Source organism: Patagioenas fasciata, chromosome 1 (genome assembly GCF_037038585.1).
Source record: "Patagioenas fasciata isolate bPatFas1 chromosome 1, bPatFas1.hap1, whole genome shotgun sequence".
Lineage (NCBI taxonomy): Eukaryota > Metazoa > Chordata > Aves > Columbiformes > Columbidae > Patagioenas > Patagioenas fasciata.
In genome coordinates, this window is record NC_092520.1 from 184,393,222 (window position 1) to 184,413,735 (window position 20,514).

Below are 20,514 nucleotides of genomic sequence, written 5' to 3' on the forward strand. Positions count from 1 at the left end.
CTCTGGAAAAAAATTGAGCCACCTGAAAGAAAAAGGGATTTTTGCCTGCTCTGTTTCTTAGTTTCTTCAGCATCTATTAGGCTTGATCAATATATTTTCTCTGTTTTCATATTTACATAGGTAGAACAGAAAAGCAGGAAGGTAGGAAATATAATTTCCTCAGGTTAAACTAAATTGTATAAAAGAAGTGGGTGGGTTTCTAGTTCTGTCAACTGGATTTTGAAAAAAAATTCCACTTCTCCCAGATAGCAATACTGTCTGCATGAAAGACTACTGCAAAAGCAATGGGTAGTATCAGCTGACATGGTTTAAATTCTGCTATCCCTATTCATAGGAAATGGAAAATAACTGAACTAATTAGAATATGCTTATCTTGCATCACTGGCAGGATTGCTAAATCATGGGTCCAACTCTCCCTTGTCTAGGAATACCTTTGTTTGGGCACGAGGAAATTTTCCTCTTGCCTGTGCCATAAAGCTTTCAAGAAAGACACTACAGAGTAAGTCACAGCCCCATGAATTATGGTTTTGCAGCAGAGAAGATGTACAGGATGGCAATAACACTGTCTGTGCATCTGCCCATGCTTTGTGCTGTGTCAAGGTTCGTGATGCAGCTGCAGAAGAGCTTTAAAACTTTCATAAGAAGAGAGAGAACATTAAAAACATATGTGAAGGGCTGCTGATGGTCTGGGTGGTTTGTCCACACCATGGTGTTAGTCTGTCTTCTCCTACTTGAAAATCCATACGCCAGAGTCAAGTAAACATTTTGTTTTGTTCTGGCAATGGCACCCAGCACGTTGGCAGCGTCACAGGCAGCTGTGCAGGCTTCTTTGCCATTGACTCCGGCCCCGCTACAGACTTGAGATGCCCAAATGAAAGGGTGCCTTGGACTCTGAGGAAAATGAGATAATTTTCAGTTGTCGGGCTACTACTTAACTAACGATAAAAGTAAATAAGTTCTTGGCTACCTCTTCCCCTTCACATATATTACTGGTCATTACATATTCTTTTGTGTGGAGAGTTTAGTAGAGGACCGAAGGTAATACCTTAAAATTGTACTCTTAATGCAGTATACTCAACAAATAATAGCAAGAACAATCTATGGGGGTCCTTCTGTGACCCAGCAACAGCTGCAGTTGTACTTCACATGCATTTTGTGAGTTTCAGGATGACCTCAAGGCTTGTCATACCTCTCAGCATCTGCCCTGTCTCTCCAGTTGTCAGTGATCACTCCAGACAAACTGGCTCCCCAGCAGCACCAGGAGTTCTGCCAGGCCAAGGCTGAACCATGTGCTCAGCCAGGACAAGGTGTTCACTGCTGGAATCTGCATGCTGAGGCAGCAGGAGGAGCTTGGAGCCAGGTTTGGTAGCTGGCCCGTAAAGAAAACCTTATCTGTGATTACACTGACTGCCTGCTGTGGAAAAACACTTGGCTGTGAACGTTCCCACACAAATCTGTTCTCCATTGGCTCTGAAATGATGGTTGATAGTCATTCAGAGGAAGTCAATAATCCTCTGAGAGAGTCATTGACAGATTTTTCATCAAAAAGGTCTAATTTTTAAGGAAAGAATGGGAGGCCAAAAGAGAAAGTCTCATTGTGACCCTGAAAAGAATAAAAAGGACAGGTTTTCTTCGGCCAGCTGTCATGACTGGGGATTTCTGAGTGAGGACCTGGTCCTTCTTATTCAGGAAAACAGGGATTTTTTTTTTTTTTAAATAAATTTACTCCAAGTACCCACCAGATGTATCACTCCTTTTCACTTGCAAATAGCCTATATTTAAACAACCAAATGGTACAACTGGCAAACAGTAGAAAAACTTCAGGTGCAAAATGGCGGTGCATTAATGGGAAAATACCGTAGTTTTGAAATTTCTGTGTTCTTGGGAAAAAATGTGGCACATATAAATACTGAGGTACAGTAAAAGCCTGTCTTAAAAGCCATGGAGATGATTAAGGGAGTGGAGCATCTCCCTTATGAGGAAAGGCTGAGGGAGCTGGGGCTCTTTAGCTTGGAGGAGACTGAGGGGTGACCTCATTAGTGTTTATAAATATGTAAAGGGTGAGTGTCACAAGGATGGAGCCAGGCTCTTCTCGGTGACAACCCATGATAGGACAAGGGGAAATGGATACAAACTGGAACACAGGATGTTCAACCTAAGCATGAGGAAAAACTTCACAGTGAGGGTGACAGAACACTGCAACAGGCTGCCCAGGGGTGTTGTGGAGTCTCCTACTCTGGAGACGTTCAAAACCCACCTGGACACCTTCCTGTGTAACCTCATCTAGGTGTTCCTGCTCCAGCAGGGGGACTGGACTAGATAATCTTTCGAGGTCCCTTCCAATCCCTAACATTCTGTGGTTCTGTGATTCATCTTTCAGTCTGGAAGCCTGGCTCACACATCAGAAGATGAAGAAGGACACCCTCAGCTTCTACAAAAGTAGAAGTGCCTTGTCTTGTTTCTATGAACGGGTTCTGGAATACAGTGAAAATCAAATATATAGTACTAACCTTTAAAGGCAAGAACATTTTGATATTGAAATCTTTCAAGTGTTCTAAAAAGGGCATGCAGCACTTCAGTATGTAACAAGAGGTACTATTTAATATATCTAAATCTACCTGCATATCTAAAGAGGGCAAAAATACAAGTATTTGGTATGGTCACTAGCACTTAAAAGATAAGTTCAAGTCAGCAAATATGTGATTTTATCTATTTTTTAGATCTGTAGTAACAAATAAATCTATTTATACATGAATACCTGCTAAATAATCACAGTTCACAGGAGCACAAAATGCCTGGCTGTACCTGGCTGCACCTCTGAGACTGTCTAGTCTCACCTCCCACTGAGGAGTGTCGCCAACACTGGATGTTGTCACCCACAGCTTTGCCTGGCTGAGTCACAGAAACCTCTGAAGATTAAACTGCAGAGCCTCTCTGGGTGACCTGCTCCAGTGCTGCACTAACCTCTGGGTGACATTTTTCCTCATGTCCAGCCCAAACCTCCCAAATTGCAATTTCTGGCCACTGTCCTGTATCATATAATCTGCCATTATCAACTCTTTGGACACATCATCTTTGTAACTGCTCCTTATACAGTTCTGTGCTACTGTTAGATCACCCCTCTCCACTATGCTAAACCTCAGTGTTTATTAAAGGAACCAGACTCTGTGATACTTCCTTAATACTAAGCGAAAGAGCTGGGCACTTTCCTTACTACCACAGAGGGTATCTGAAGTCCCCTGGACTTTGCCACTGAAGTAACTGGAACAAGACCACTGCTGCCTTTTTTCAGAGTCACTGGGGTTTGTTCAGTTAAGAAAGAGGTTTCATCAAAAGGTGTGTTACAGCAGACGCCTAACCTAGGACTTCTGAATCACTTTCCTCACTAAGAAAAGAAGGAGTCTGGCAGGGTCAGGTGCATAAAACTGAGAGGTATGAGTATGCCACCATTCCAAGGCACCCATAAAAAGTAATATAGTTAACTGCTGAACTGAAAAATACTACAAGGATTTGAATAATGCAGTTCCATGACTTGCTAATGAAAATTAAAACACGTAAGTAGTGTCCTGACTAGAAAGTATTCCCTTCTTCACTCCTTCACCTCTGTGATCACGTCTGCAATCCTGTCTAGATTATTCAGGGGAAAAAAATTAATGAGATGAGTCTTTCAAAGATTATTTTAAATCACTCTAAACACTACTTCACTGTCTTTGATTTCTCAAAGCAATTAAAAATACTGCATAAATACAGTTCAATAGCTAAATGTCCTAGCAAAAGGTGAAAGCAGAATATGCATTTGTATTAAATTAAATCATTATGCATCAAAGGGATTACACTATTAAAGTAAAATACTAACCTTGGCACTCACTCTATAAGCTATGTGATTTTTCTCTGTGATATTCTTTTTTGCTATGTTGCTACATTTAAGAGAGTTAAATAATGATCTTCTGGGTTTTTTTCAATCTTTTACTAATAGTAGAGTACAATGAATATAAAATACCAAGCATTTTGTTTCATAAATGTAAGGGAGTATAGTGTTCCTATGTTGATGTAATAAAAATCTGAAAGTATCTGTAGGATATATCTCAACAACTGGATAAATTAATGGAGAAGAACAATCCAGCCAAACTGAATTTGAATGTTAGACCTTTAATTCATTAATGAGTCGATGGTCCTACTGAAACAGTGGTAATCAAAAGCTTTCTGAACTCTTAAAAAAGGTATTTCTAACTGTACAGTGAACCAAAATTTATTTTTCTTCTTCTCCTTAAACATTTTGTAAGTCAGTTATTGTTTGGTGGGTAACTTCCAAACTGTTGAAAAGAGTAAAGAAAGTATTTAAGGGTTTTGTGTCAAAGGAGCTCCTGAGCTACTTTGTAGCTTCTGTTCAGTAGCTCCTGAGTCAAAGGCTGAATATATGGCATCGTTTTAAACATGGGCTGATAGACCAAGACTCTGTAACTTTGTCCTGCACAACGTCCTGTCACAGGAAGCTTCACAATATAATCTTGTACTATGTAAAAGAGTATCACTTAGATAGTTTCCAATCTGCTGCCTGCTAATTTCACTGAGTACTTTCATTCCATGGTGTGAGGAAAAGCAAATAACCTTTTCCTACTTACCTCTTCCTTAGTGTTCATGACTACCTCAGTAGCCATCCTTCCTCTAGCTGAAGACTCTGTGCCCCTCTTGCACTCCCCACCCAGGATTCACTCCATAGCTGCAGTACCCTCGTTCACTTTCTCTATACTTTTACGGTGTCTTTCTTCGGTATCTTTTAGTGATCTTCGGTTATCCTTACTTTCTGAGACCCAACAAGAACACGTTTTCCGTGGCAGTCACACGTTCCTATGGCACTCTTGCAAGCTTGGGGATAGCCAGCAAAATCTCCAACACGTAATAAGCTAAAACATATAACAAAGTGTGTGAAGTTGACATAGATTTCTTTTTTGCTGATGTTGGAAGGCACTTTGGCATTCTTGTGCATTCATGTGACCATACAATAGCCCTCCATGGGGATTTTGCTGGCAATTCCCAAGCTCACACAGACAGGCATGTGGCAACTCGGGCTGAAGATGAAGGCAGGAGGAAGGTACACGGTCCTTTTCAAGCCAGTGGCCCCTTTATTTGTTTTCTGATGCATAGCAACTATGGATTCCTGTCTGGTCAGTATCCTCAGATAATGAGTAGCCTACCCTGCTCTTGTTTTGTGTGGTATTGTTCTCTTAAACCTCTGCGGTGATCTAAATCCATGTACACACACACACACACATGCAATTTCTAGTTACAAAGCCTGTCAACAACCACTGCATAGCTGACTTACAAGCCTTATGGCTAAAAGTTAAATTTTGTTGTATTCATACTTAGTGTGTATCCAGCCTTTCCCGTATAAATAAACATAAATGAAAAAATAAACAGCATTGGGATTATCATAGGATAATGCAGACTAAAAAAAATGTTAACTAGATATGAAAATATTTCTGCAGTCTGTCTTACTGTTGAGTTCGAATACAAGAAGAAGAGAAGAAACTGAAATTAGGGAAAATGCTTGTGCTAGCACTGAATACATTATAATGCACAGAATTCTCAAACTTTAGTTGTTAAAGTAATGCTTGGAAGGAGGCAGTACCAATAAATTAGGATTGTGATGAAATGAAATGTGATGATAAAGGAAAATCAACAGACACACCAGACAACCACATATGTAGTTTTAGGTAGATTTATGTACCACGTTATAGGGTATTCTGAGTATTTTCTAGTTAGTTTTTGAGCCGTAAGGAAACAGTCACATGCATTGTGAAAATTACAGTTCTTATAGAGGGAAGCTCTTTTGCAAACATTTTTAGTTTAGTAGAAGCTTTCTGCTACATTGTTGTCACAGGTGAATAATAAGTTCCAAGATCAGTAACAGAGGACTGTCATGCCAGTTAGAGGACTGTTTTCATCAGGATTCCCTATGATTTTTACCTGCGTTCTCCCCTTATTACTACAGCCATCTTTGCAACAAATGGACATTTCCAAATTATGATCAAAAGATTTTTATTATACCACATGAAAAATTAATGATCACCCGATTTACCTGAAACTAATATATGCAATAAATATTAATGCCCCCTTTAAATAATAATTAAGATAGATTAAAAGATAAAATAATTGAAATGTTTGTATGAGATACTATAGGCAAAAATTTTGCATCTACTTTGAAAAAGCTATGCATCAAAGTAAATACTTTTTCAGGATACTAAAGCATGCCTCTGGCAAATGGAATTCATATGTTTATATATTTGTGTGCAGCGAACACAGAGAAGCTGTAATTTTTTCTCTTTCTATAGGCCTATACAATACATAAATTATTCTTTGCCCATGTCACATATATAAACATTAACTTGATTTTGTATATGAAGGTGAAGGTCCATGGTATCTTTATATTTTCACTGTATTTTCCCAAATAAGTTACCCTCCCCTCTTCCCCACTCTCAATGAAATTTTTAAATCTGTGGGCTTGATTCTATTTTTCCTTACTCTGGCATAAACTGATTGCACTGGGACCAGTGCAGTTACACAAGTGAAGCGAGAAAAGAACCAAGCGCCATATGGTTTTAGTTCCTACTGATTGCAAGATGCCTTTGATTACATTAATATTAGCATTATGACAAAGCACTGCAATCCAAAAAGCATGCAAGAGACAAAAAAAAATTTCAGCCTTGAATACAAATCAAAGAAAACAGATAAACCTATTATTAGCCATTGAAACAGGCTCCTTTGGTTAAACAAGTACTTCCAAGCTTCAAATGGTTGTGGTATCTCAAGAATGAATTTTAAATTATGTAGCTCATTAATTTACTAAAATGGGCTTGAAAAATATCCCCAAACCCCTAACCATAGAACAGGCACTGCCCAATAAAATACAACAGTTCATGACTGTATTTTACAGTAATTATGGTGGTATGCTGAAATGCAGCTCAGCATATATACAGTGAGTGACTTCATAATAAGCACTTATATTTCAAGATGTTCACTAAAAAGAAATGCATTTAAGATGGCTGTGTTTGGTAAATTTCCTTTATATCACTCTCAAGAACAACACTGTATCCTGTAGGGACCTGACTGGTTATATGAGAGCAAAGCTGCTGCAGGACATTTGCCTCCCTCTTCAGCATGTGCTTGGGTCTTCCGTGAGAAGGAAGAAGATGAGGAAAATGTAAAAGAAAGTGTCTCCCTTAGACAATGGGTTGAGCTAGAAATAACATATATTTCTAGTTTCTTTTACATTTGATTTTTACATGTAACTTTTGTTAGTTAAAAGGTACTGTATTTTTAGTACCTAAGTTAAGCCCTCAAGGCCAGTTATGGTTCCTGAACTAGATGATCTTGTACTTAAACTTAATTCAGACCCAATTCAGCAAGTGTTAAGAATTGCTACAACAGGCTGATAACATGGTAGCCTAGCACAGCAACAGCAGCCACACAAATCAAGGAAATGGTTTTGGTTTGCAAAAGGATGCAATTCATATGCCTGAAATATAGGCCAAAAGCTGTCTTCTGGTGTCCTGCCTGGCCTCGAGTTGCTGATCCAGAAGACCTGAGATCCCCTGTAGAACATGTCATACCTGCCAGCATTGTGTGGATGTCCCTGGTAATCTGGGGCATATCAAATCCTGCAGGCTTCTTTTAAGCGTCTGAATTATACTCTGGATGACAACTGATTATAATGGGAGCTTAGGCACCTAACTCAGGTATATATTCTGTAGATTACTTTGGATTTGATACCCAGTGAATATCAGGAAAACACCAATCTGGAAGACACATAGGTCTTCTAGACATTCCTCTCTCTTTGGTACAGCCTTCCGGTTTGCTCAAAGTCTGGTCATTCCTGCTGAGCATTCAGGCTATTCTGAGCCCCTGCCCTAGTTGTTTAATTCTCCCCATTCATTTATGCATGAAATTAATTTGGTTTGCATCTGGAATCAGATGCCTAAAGGTAAAGTAAGGAAACAGTCCTCTCTGAATCTGATAAGATGCCTTATGTTTTTCCTCAGCTATTGTTTACATCTCTCTACAAATATATAAGTTCCATTTGGGCCAGTCAACCACCAGAACACACACTCCTATCAAACTAAGTCGTCTCTTCCTTGCAACTCTCTGAGAAAAATAATTGTTACTTAAAAGCTTCTCACCACTTTATCACGCTTTTTGGGCAACTATTCTAAACTCTGTCACACTACTGGAAAATTTCCTTAATAATAAAAATTATCAGACATAATTTGCCATGTGTAGGTGTTAAAACTGCATTTCATTCCACTCTGCTCTTTGGAAAAAACATGGTTTGAGCCCAGAAATAGCTTGAAATGTTTGCCCAATTCTCTGTATACTGTGTATTCCAAAGAGATTACCCTGCCTTTTGTCTCCTCTTTGATTCCCTTTTGTAAACTGAGTCCAGGGAATGCTGCCTTTATCTAGAGCAATCTCTCTCTGTCTAGCTGGGGTATGGTAGAAGTTGTGGCAGAAAACCTGTCTGCAGTTTGGAAGACAGAGCAATTCAAAACTCTACAAACTAGCATTTGTAGAGTGCTTACTCTCCCAGGGGTGCTAACTCTGTACAGGCAGGCTCGGGGTAGCTCTTACTGCCAAAAGCTTGGGCTCAGTGTTGTACTCGCTTGATGGTTCTGCTTCCAGTCTGGGAAACAATCTGGTTGCGGCCACCTAAAGGCTCTTTGCACTGCCTTTATGATCGATGACAAGGTATGTATGATATGAAGAGGACCTAAGACATGTCCTAAAGATAGTAGTTGCTTCAACTTTTTTGCAACTCATCTGTTAAAAGTGATTCTCCAGGAGTATGGTAATATAATGCAAGGCATTACACACAATTAAGAGAGTGTATGCAAAAGAGATTAAGAATTCGATCCCTGGAAGATTTCAAAAGAATTATTGAAGATACTAATTGAATTTCTAGTGTAATTCCACAATGAATGGTAACAGATGGAACGCAATTCCAATCGTATTAATCAAAAACAGAAGTAAAAAGCTAAGGAACTGTGTATATGAATCAAAATGGTGAAGTAGTAAAGAGCGATGATGACAAGACATTCAGACAGAAATCCAGACAGAATGAGAACTTAAGCCATTCAAATCAACTGTGCTTCATCATAGCCACATGCAAAATTATACACTAAGGAATAAAGAGACATGCTACACAGATCAGGATGGGACACTGTATCCTGGACAGCAAGGATTCCAGGAAGGATTTAGAGCTGGTGTTGGACAAACAAGATGAACATCATTTTATAACCCAGTACAAGGAAATGAGTGGCTAATGAGAGGCTTTCATGAATGACGCTGGGAGTAGTAAGTGTAAGGAGGTGAGATTGTCTCCGCAGACAGCAGAGTTGAAACAGTGCATATAGTTATAGTGTCTAGGATCCTAAAGGAATTTTCAGAAGCTGGAGAGCTGAAGAGAAGAGCTGTCAAAATTATTTAAGACCTGAAGAAAATGATATCAGTGAGAAATTCAAGGTTCTCAGTCTGTTTAGTGTTTGATCAGTCAGTCTCTAGCAATTGGTCTGTGGATCACTGTGCACCATTCACTTTTCTGAGTTACTTTCCTCTTAGTAGCAGCTGACAAAGGGGTGTGAGAGAGGCAACAGGCACTAGGAAGTAAAGGATTATTGCAAGCTGACTTGAGGCTGAGGCCTGCACCATGAAGTTATACTGGCAGGACACTACTAAGAAGTGGCAGCCTAACTGGGCCACTAATAGACACAGTCTGAGATTTGGAAGGTTGGCAGTGCTCCCAGGATTGAGCTGGACTGCTGTTGAAGTGTACTGTGCGCTTTATGAGTCTTCAGAAATATTTTAAGATAGACTCTAATTCTCAGTGCAGTTATTGCTGAAGGGCTGCCTCTCAGATTTCAGGTGAGAACGGTGTGTGCATCTCTGGATAGTGTGAAGAAGGAAATATTTAGTCCAAGATTTCTGAGGACTGTGGGAAAGATGAAGGGAAGTCATCTGCTCACCTGAAATTTTTATTTGAGCTACTTCTCCATCTCCTCCTTCACTGTGCGCTCGGACCTCAACAACATATTCACCATCACTGGGGACTGGGACCTCTATTGTGTGCTTTCCAGTTGAAAACAACTCGCCTTCATGTTGTCCATCTGGTCTATACAGCACCTAGGAAAGTCATAGTAAGTGTAGTTATTGAAATGCTACATTTCCATGAAAACACAAATACATACATACATACAGTGTGTCAATGAAAAAGTATTAGGTTTTTATTTATATATGGAGCCTATATATATCAACATTTAGTGGCAGATACTACTTTTTTCCATTTTTACATATGATGAATCTGGACAGGATGTTTCCTCATTGTTTTCTCCGCTATAAAATTTTGCCACCTTTTGAAAAATAATTTCAGCCCTTACATTCAAAATAAGTAATTAAATGATGGAGGATAATGATGTAGAGTGATGAAGAGCATCAAATAAAAATCTCAGAACTCAGCTGGGTCTTCTGACATAAAATTCACTACCATTTTCATAAATGAAACAATTATTAATTTTATGGTTAACTCTCAGTGCTTTTAAACTATTACATTTGAGTATGTATGTCTTGTGGGATCTTTAGAAAATACCTCCACTCTTTCTGGAATCGTCTCTGTGAAACATTTTCAGTAATTCCCAGAAAGCAGTTCAACTCGTCAAGTAAAATTTTTACATAGAGAACATGATGCTAATTTTCTTACTTCCAAGCAAGCAGCAAAGTTAAATGGGAATTATTTTTGAAGCTTTCTGTACACCCTATATTTAGTACATACACTTACTCTAGTCACACAGTAATTACATCTAAAAAGTTTAAGTGTCCTTTCTCTTCCTCTGCTTTCTGAGCCTTTGAAGAACTTATGTTCCAGGGACTGTAGCTCCCATGGAGATGGGAAAGGAAACTGGAACAATGCATTCTGGTATAAAGAAAAACTATTACTGTCTACAATTTTTGAAGCATTATTTTCAGACAACAGAGAATAAACGTAATTATATGGGAAATCAGGTTGCTGCAGTCACTTATCTAAACTTTCCCATAATATGGCTTACCACACAAATGAATTTCAGTTCCCCAATGTGTTCTCATCATATTGACTGAGCCTACTGGCTTTGCCCTAAGCCTACTGGGTGTCTGTGATCTCTGAACCTGATACATCCATCTTTAGCATGCAACTATGTTTACATCTGATTAGGTACCAAAATTCAACACTGTCTATAAAATGCACATCATGCAGCATACATAAAGATAAAAAATATTTTCATAGATCATACTTTGTATCCTTCAACTGCAGACTCATTTGACTTTGCCTCCACGTGATCCCAGGTGATGATGTACCTTGAACCAGATCTTACAGAACTGATAATTCTTGGACGTTGGCTTGGAGCTGAAAAGCAACATATGTATAATGTGCACATAAATGAGATTACACAAATGTTCAATGACAGTTTTATCAAGACAAAAAAAAATGTAAAAAAGGAAACTGAGCTGTTCTTTATATAATTAAGGGATTGTCTCCCTGCTGAAATGAGCTGCCACAGCTCCAGCCAGGCAGTTTTGGAAGGCTTGTGCAGTGGCTGCTTTGTGGGTTTGCTTTTCCGTGTTGCCAGAATGGAAGTGGCCAACATCACCCATCATTATGTTGCTGACCATGTGTGTTTGCTGGCATGCAGCTATGTTCAGAACCTCCCAGAAATGTGGCTTAAGTCATATTTATTCATTGAGATTAAATATTTAATTAACCATTTAAAGGCATTTCTACAGCATTTCACTCTGTAGAAACTGCAGAAACCATTAACTATATTTCACACAATAAACTTATAAAATGGAGTCTTCTTATCCAACACAAATGAACCCTGCAGGTTCAAGCTGCACAATACACTATTTACTGACAGAAATCCTCAAATAAGCTGTATATATTTTTAGTCCGTATAAGTGTGTTTTAAATACACAAGATGTATTTCTTAATTGAACATTGCTCAGCATATGTTAGTGCCAGGTATTGTCATTAAGTCAGGACCTATATTCAGAAACCTATCAGGGCATCAAAGTTCAAGGGTGTGATTCAGATCACCCACCTTTCAAGGCTGCCTGATCCCCGCTCACTCTACTATTAATGAAAAAGGCAATTGATCACATTTTAATCATCAGAATACAAGTCTTTTCACTAATGATTAAATAGAGAGGTAGCATATAGCCTGAGTAATAGCTGGTATGAATTATCCTTTGGAATATCATGTCCAGCTTTGGGCCCCCCAGTACTAGGAAGACACTGGTAATCTGGGGTGAATTCAGCAGAGGGCTACCGACCTGGTGGGGGGCTGGAGTACTTGCCCTGGGAAGGGAGGGTGAGACAGCTGAGCTTTTTGACCCTGGAGAAGAGGTTGCTTTGGAGAGGTCCTAAGAGCCACCTGTCTGTTGTTACAGGGAGGTTATCAAGAAGAGGCATCCAGATACTTCAAAGTGATAGGTCCAGAGGATGAGTGACAAAAGACACAAATTTGATTAAAAGAGGCTCAATCTAGATTCTTAGAAAAAGTCAGATTTCCCAGAGAGGTCACACAGTCTCTGTCCCTGAAGATTTTCAAGATCCAACTGGATAAATCCCTGAGCAAGCTGCTCTGAGCTTGTAGTTGACCCTCCTATGAGGCTATAATCGTAGTCTCTTTACTGACTTTTGTAAGCTCTCCACATTGTACACAGCAACAAAAGGGAGGAGGAAGGAGAGCCTCGGTAGAAATTTTAAGACAAAGGACCAATACCACATAAAGGGAGAACACTGGGTATATGAATGAAAAGTCAAGTTTGAAGACAAGATGGACATGATGCAACATGCAATAATGAAATACGTGACATTATATTAAACCTAATGCTCCATTTACTTACGTGCTTTCCTGGTAATTACATCGATGGTTCTACTAGGAGGTCCATAGCCTGCACTATTGAAGGCAGAAACATCTACATGGTAGCGAGTGTTAGGCTTCAGGTTTTCCAGTTTGGTTGAATATTCTTGATTGCTCACTTGTACCCGATGTGCAGCTGCTTCTTTATCATGGGCAGCCCAGTAACGGATCTGTAAGCAAGCAAATTGAAGGATTAAATTTAACATATTTTGTGATAAAGTTCATTAAAATTGATGTATGCTGAGTATTTCTATGCTACATACTCCGGGTAACAAGCAAGCTAAAGGAAATCTAACTGCAATAGCATGGAATTACTTCTGCTGGTTGAATTTTTAACCAAGTTGTATATAGACATAAATAAATAGAAACAAGTTCAGATTTCGTTATGAAACCTTTTCTCACAGTGGTTTAACTTGTTCTCAGCTAAGTCATTAGAAGGCTGGAAGATGGATAATGCCTTCAGAGATCAAGTTTCTTTTCTTCTTACTGTTTTGTTTTAAGCATTTTACTTGCAACTTTGCTTTCCTACACTACATTGTAGACTAAACACAATATTTTGTTTGAATTGTCTTACAAATTCAATTCTTTCATACTTCTCTCTAGGGAATGAGAAGTATTCAGTCATGTTATCTGTATGTGAAGGTCTAGAAATGTATACATAATAATTTTCTAAAGTTCTTTAGCTAAATCCAAGCTGATTTCATAGTACAATATGACATGTGTCACAGCAGATGAGAAAGAACTTGAAAATGCTAAAACTACAGGAAAAGCATCAGTGTAAGGTTGTAACATCTTAAAATCCAAAGTGAATTATATGTACATAGAAATTCTGTGAGGTTTTGGTTCCACCCATACCCCCCCAAGATATAGTTCTATTCTATTTTAATTCATTACACATTACAAAGCACCAATTTAAAAAAGAGTAATTCCAAGGGTCTCTCACATACAGAGGGTCCTACTGTGAACAGCCTTGTGAGATTCAAATGAGAGTAAAACACTGTCCGTCTCTGGGTTTTGCCTAGTTTATAACCGTTCGCATCAGACTAAATTACAGTGCTGACCTGAAAGAGTAGAAAGCTGCGCCCATCACATTTCGGTTTTGGGTGTTTTTACTCTCAGCATTTCTGCTTGGTCTCTGCCTGTCTTCATAATGATTTTTTTGGGTATGCTACCCGAGGATCTTTTAAGATCTTTTTAGGAAGAGATTAATGTTGTTGGTAATTTCAGGCTCTAGGAAAAATCTTGCTTTGTAAGATTTGGCTAGAGATCAGTTATCCTGTTAGTTTATCTTTTAAATAGCAACCACTTTAATCTTTTGTTCTGCTGAATTTAGATTTCCTTGGAAACTTCATTTAAGGAATAGGTTAGAAGAGCAGATAGTTTGTCAAGGTACAATGTTATGGGTACAACCCTTGTTTGGTAATATTTTATTTTCTCTTGTGCACATTTAAATTAAAATGTTTAATAAAAATGTTTATTTCTTTTACCTCAGAGCACATACTGTGGCTGAACGAGGAGAGGTGCAATAGAGGATTTCTCTTCACCTACTTCTAATGTCTTTGGACATGGTAACAGCCAATATCACTACACAGAGGTTACTCTCGTTTAAATATTAAAGACTTTTGTCAGTGTTTGTTGCCTCAGTCTTGCTCACCAGTGTTAGAAGTTGCTCAGACTCTGGTAATTATGAATGTGACAATATCATAACAGCTTTTCTCACTCTTTCCGGATGTACAGAGAATCCATTGTATCTACGGGCCAAACTGGGTCACATTTTTAAATACAGCAGACATACCCGCCTTTCAGCAGGCGCAAACAGGTACTTTTTAGTTATATAAATGTACGTCCTGCAGTGTTTTGGAAGTTTAATCCAACAGCATCCTAAACATCGGTTTGCTGTAATTTAGGCATCACACTTATTAAATTCCCATTTATCAAGGTGGCTGTTTTACTGACTCAACAGCCTCTGGCGCAGAACGAATGAGGAATGTGCACCCAGTCCATCCTGCAGGCTTCTCCAGCAGGGTGGTCACCTCACTCCATGAATGGATTCAGATTGGTGTGGATCTGAAACTACCACAGTAATTTGAGCTGAAGGTCTGATTATGATCTTCAAGTTAGAATTTTATTTATGTGATTAAAATTAACAAGTTGCTAATGTTGTAGATAAACTACTGTTGTTGAATGCAACCAGCTGTATACCATAAGCTGTTAACTATAAGTGGTTGAATTAAGTGTGAGAGGGTGTGTACATCAGGAGCTAGAGGATATCATGTCTGTCTCTGTCCCTAAGTTCAAACAAGTTTCTATCCTGCAGCAAAAGGACCCCTGTGAAGTTCCAGGTGGCCAAAAGTTTAATAGCTATGACAGAACCAATGGTAGCTTTGTTGTTGATATTAACTGGCCATATGAGATGTATTAATTCATTTTTAGTATGTTCTGTTATGTTAATTAAGTACCTGCTCTATCTAAAGTTGGCAAACACACTTTATGAGAAGCTTTTGTTAATCATGAGGCATATGTTGGAAGCCTTTGAATATGTCTGACTTGCAAAACCTTCTACAATCCTACTGTTCATTTGCACTACAGTGATGCTAAGGGTGTAACATAACAAGTAATATACAGCATCAAACAGCACAAGTGAGAACAATGCATGAAAATGTAAATTACTTCACTGAAAGCATATTACATTTCTGGCAGAAATAATATAATTTGAAAATTAAATTAAATTTAAATCTGAAGTACTATTGTTCTTGGCTGCAATGTTATGGACTTAACTACTCCCAAAACGTGTGAGCTGTGTGTCACCCACTCAGGATGCTCTTCTTTAGCTCTTTATTTAATATACAGCAATATCAGGATATTTGGATCATTGTAACTGCTCTGGGAATCGAAAAAATCTGAAATAATATGACTCCCTTGAGAGTTAAGAAAAAGTACTGTTTTCTTTATGCTTTTCCTATATTTCTCTTCTCACTTATTATTTAAATACTTTAAAAGTTTCTTGAAATAACTTGGAGATTTCTTTCACTCTCTTACCTCTGTGGAAGTGGTATCTAGAATTAAATGCCCCATTGCTTCAAGAAGTCACATTTCCCCACTTTGCTCAGTAGCCCTTCTCTCCCTTTTTCTTAAAGAACTCGGATACAAATCTTGGACAGTCTGCTTTTTCCTGGCGCATTGACCTTGTTAGCGTAATCCACAGTTAATGAATCCCCAAGGGACACAGGAGGGTATTTCACCCCAGCTCTAGAGTTTGCTGTAGGAGATAAGGCAATAGTGATCTGTGGGAAGGCAATGCCTTACCCATCATGAACTGGTGAAGCCCTCTACGTTGAAATGAGGAAAAGACATTCTTCTTCATGGTCCTCTCCCCTATTCAAATTTTAATAGACTGAAATACATCAGAAGTTTTTTCTGTAAGTGTCATGAAACAACAACTGTCTTATTCATGGAAATTTTACATGGGAGATATCTAAAAGAGATGTTTCACTCATATGAAGAAAGAACGCTAATAGCGTATTTCAGTAAACAAGGGACAATGGTGGTGAGTAGTAATGAATTTGTTTAATAAAATAAACATACATCTATTGCATAGAAGCAGCAGGAAATATGGATAATGTCTTTGGTATTGCATTCACCAAAGAGCTGTGGCATTTAGCAGGCTATTGCAAGAACTCATAAATCTTAAATTCTCTGTATGGATGGAGATGGTTTTCATACTTTATCTCTTCTTTAAGTGTGAGCTGAGGATATTCCTCTGTAATGGCAAAATGTATCAGCTCACACTCATCACCATCAGGGCAGTTGTCCTGACAGTATGCATTAGTGTCGTGGAAATCTGACTCCTCTTGGTGTGAAAAGTGTCGTGTCACAGGTGAAATACCTTCAGGTACTTTGCTCGAGGTACTCCCACCTCTTAAACTCTAACAGTTAAAAGGTCAGTTATGCAATTTTCAGGTAAAAAAGATCAAAATTAAACTGAGAAAGTGTTCTGGTGAATGAAGGATTTTGCTAACCTGTGTTACAACTGAGCAGTAATTAAAAAATAAATGTTGGAATATTTCTTGATGCCTAGAAAGATGTAGTTTAACCACATCTGTGCTCCTTCCCCCACAACTTGTATTGTAACTTCCAAAATACTATCTGCAGCCTTGACCTTCCAGAAGAACCCTCTCTGGTTTTGCCCTGTCCTATGGCTCCTTCAGGGCTGATGGGAGATGGTACTTCTGATCGTCAGGAGCACAAAACTTTTGCCTTCAGCATAAAAGCACAGGCTTGTCCTTTGCTGCTCTCCCCTCTGATAGGATGAGGCTGGTGACTGCTCTAGAGAAAGACATCTCAGAATCAACACCTTACTGAGTTCTGCAGGGCAGTAATTCATGCCTATCAGTCTGTTTATTGTGTAGCCAGATGGGAACATTTTTCCACAGTCCTGATAACTGGAAGATACTTTAGAAAAAGAGACAAAAAGAGAAGAAATGCAAGATCCTAATGCTGCCGCTCACTGTACATATTCAAGCAACCCAGTTCATACTGGATTTGTGGAAGTGTAGTGTTTCTCTAGGAATCACTGGATGAAGTTACACTCCAGCTATAAGGTCAGATCCCACACATTTATTTTTCTGTGTAAGAGAGGTCTTCACACATTCCCAGAGTATCCCACCTTTCTTCAGAACAGCAAATATTCTCTTTCCTGCCCAAACATCCTCTATGCTTTTCCAACAGTTTCCCTTTTTTCTATTGACTGTTCCATGCATCCTGTTATTTCCTGCTGAATGCTCTCCCCTCCCTTTCCCCGTGATGTTCCCTGACAGCAACTCAGATTGCTTTATGTAAACTAATGCAACATTTAACAAATGGCCAAAAGTGTGTTGCTTGTGGGAATATTCTCCCATCATGTTCTTTCCTCATTCATCCTCACCATTCCAGCCTTCATACCCCATTCCCTATCACAACTCCCAACATCCATTGTCATGCTTTATGGCTACTGTAATCTTTGAAACACCAAATTAGTGTTCTGCTTTAGTAAATTAGGAGTTACCATTGATGACAGTGTCTTAATTTCAAATCCTAGTGTACTCTGCTTTTAATTTTAAAACTTTATCTGTGTACTGTCTAGAATCACACTTTATATGGGATGCTGTGCTGTTTCCTATCAAAATATTCAATAGGATCTTGTCCCAAAATTATTACATAGATCTCACGGAGATAGAAACAGAGATCAGGATATATAGAAACATATATAGAAACAATCACTAATTAAAGTAACATTTACTTTTAGATTTCAGTCATAAAAATACATTCTGTGAGGTTACTCCGCATTTGTGTGTGCTCAGTTTGGAACACAGAGGCTACCATCAAGCAGCCGACAACTCAAAATCACAAAGCAAGTCACTAACCAACTAAGGGCCACCACAGAGTTCAACAGCATCCACTGTCTGTGGATGGTGTAAGACTTACCACTGGAGTACTATGTGGCCATTTCTGATTGCACTCACCCTCTGGCTGTTGTCATCACTGTACAAAGGCAACATTTTTTACTGATAGTACCACTTAGTCCTGGACTAGGTGAATATACCTCGAAGCTCTTTTTCATATGAAGAATAGAAACCACAAACAAAACATTGTTATCCTGCACAACAGCACTGTCTCTGGTATCCTGGCTTCTGACTATTTGACACATTGTCCGACTTACTACAGGATTTGTAAGTGAACTATATTAATAATTGCTGATAATTTAAATGGCCCACAAGTTAGTTACAATTTCATGTCTGTGTTGTCAATTACACACAAAACTTCATTTCAATATGTTTTGAGAAGGTAGAGATAGGCATTCCATTATGTAACATAAAGACATGATTCTTTTATGAAATAGTGATGCCTTTTTTCAGTTGAAGTACATAGCATCGAAAATAATCTGTTTCTCAGGATGTAAAAGCTATACAGCAAATGACAATTAAAGAAAAGAAAACCCAAAGAGCTAGAATGCTAGAGTAGGAATTATCCTTGCATTTAACTACTGAAATTAAACGCAGGAGAAGACATCCAGTGTCTGCTCTAAACTCACCTGATATCCTTCCACAGATTTATCGGAAACATGGTGCCAAGAAACAGACATTTCAGAAGATGACAAAACTTTTATGCTCACATCTGTAGGTATTTCAGTTGGAGCTGGAAGACAAAGCAGACATCAAACATCCAATTTTATCCACTGACATTGTTATACTCGCTTACGGGGGCTCCTCTTACTTCAGTATTTCATACTATTTTCTTGGTATCAGGGGGCCAAGTGTGTTAGTCTGTAATCTGGTTTTACTTGAGTAAACTTTAAATTCAGTGATGATCTGTATGAGAAATGACTCTATAAAAAACAAGCAATGATTCTACTACTTGGCTCAGACTATGTATTTTTATGCTTCAACAGATTCCATGTTGAAATTTGTGTAAATTAAAAACAGGCTTTGACAAACAGAGCATCCAGTGATCCTTTACTAAATTGGACAGCAGCTCACAGATTATGTACATTCAATTTTTTAAGGTATAGATTATGTACATTGGACTTTTTAAGATAGCTACACACAAATATTCATGTGTATGTCACTTAGTTGTGATGATAAAAAGTTTTTGTGAGACCAGGTATTAGATACAGAGCCAGCCAGTGGCATAGGTGTGAAATAATCCAAGAGCACCCTGCTATTAGGCACACATCACACAGTTCATTTTGGTTGTGTTCTTAGTTCTGGACACCAGCCAATGCAGAACACAGACCATTTTAATGTGATATGCTTTTATTCAGGGCTTAGAATATTAAGTTCTAGTTTAATTGTAAGAAGCTGTTAATTTCATTGTTGTTTGCATTTTTAGTGAGGTAAGGAATTTAAAAAGGCATAAACTTAGCAATGCCTATAAAAGATACAGTTTTCCAAGTTAAGAACAGTTGTCTGTCACGAATTTTTTGAAACAAGTTGCAACAGACAGGCACGGCAGCTCAAGCAGAGGAAAGCTTTCATATATTTAATCTTCCAGCTGGGCATCCAGTCAACTATACTTCAAAACAGCCACCGTTAAGAAAAAAAATCAGTTACGTGTCTCATGAAAAGTATCCTAGGTAACAAAATAATCTTATATGCAAAGTTACCTTTTGTAATTGTCTTTCAATGACTGTTAATAATGCAAATGTATAATTAAAAATGATGCATTATTGCAAAATTGTTTTCACAATGACAGGAATTTAGATAAGCAAGAGGGCTATGTACTCATTACTAGCAATCATCACTCGCTACTAGCAATGGCAGGTATGACTAGTTGCCAGATACGGAACTTGGCTTAAAACACATGAGAACACAGAAATTCCCCAGCCACTAGCCTGAATAAAGATGCCCACACTTAAAAACAGACACACAAAGATATATTATAAAATATACAACTTAGTGGAAATGCTGTCATTATATTTAGGTGTGTATGTATATTGATACATATCCATATGGAATATTTTATGACCATACTGCTTTAAAACCTCACTAATATATTTGAGAAGTTGTGATGTCTGACAGTAGTAACATCACTC

General features: G+C 38.4%; 1 protein-coding gene across 1 annotated transcript in view; it reads right to left on the reverse strand.

The window, feature by feature from the left end:
* Positions 1-20,514, reverse strand: part of CNTN1 (contactin 1) — a 248,240-nt gene that overhangs the window by 7,038 nt on the left and 220,688 nt on the right. The window contains exons 20-23 of the mRNA XM_065838300.2: positions 19,015-19,118; positions 12,928-13,114; positions 11,316-11,428; positions 10,017-10,173 (exon numbers count right to left, since the gene is read on the reverse strand). Coding sequence (XP_065694372.2) covers positions 10,017-10,173; positions 11,316-11,428; positions 12,928-13,114; positions 19,015-19,118 — 561 coding nt within the window. The remainder of the gene's footprint in view (positions 1-10,016; positions 10,174-11,315; positions 11,429-12,927; positions 13,115-19,014; positions 19,119-20,514) is intronic.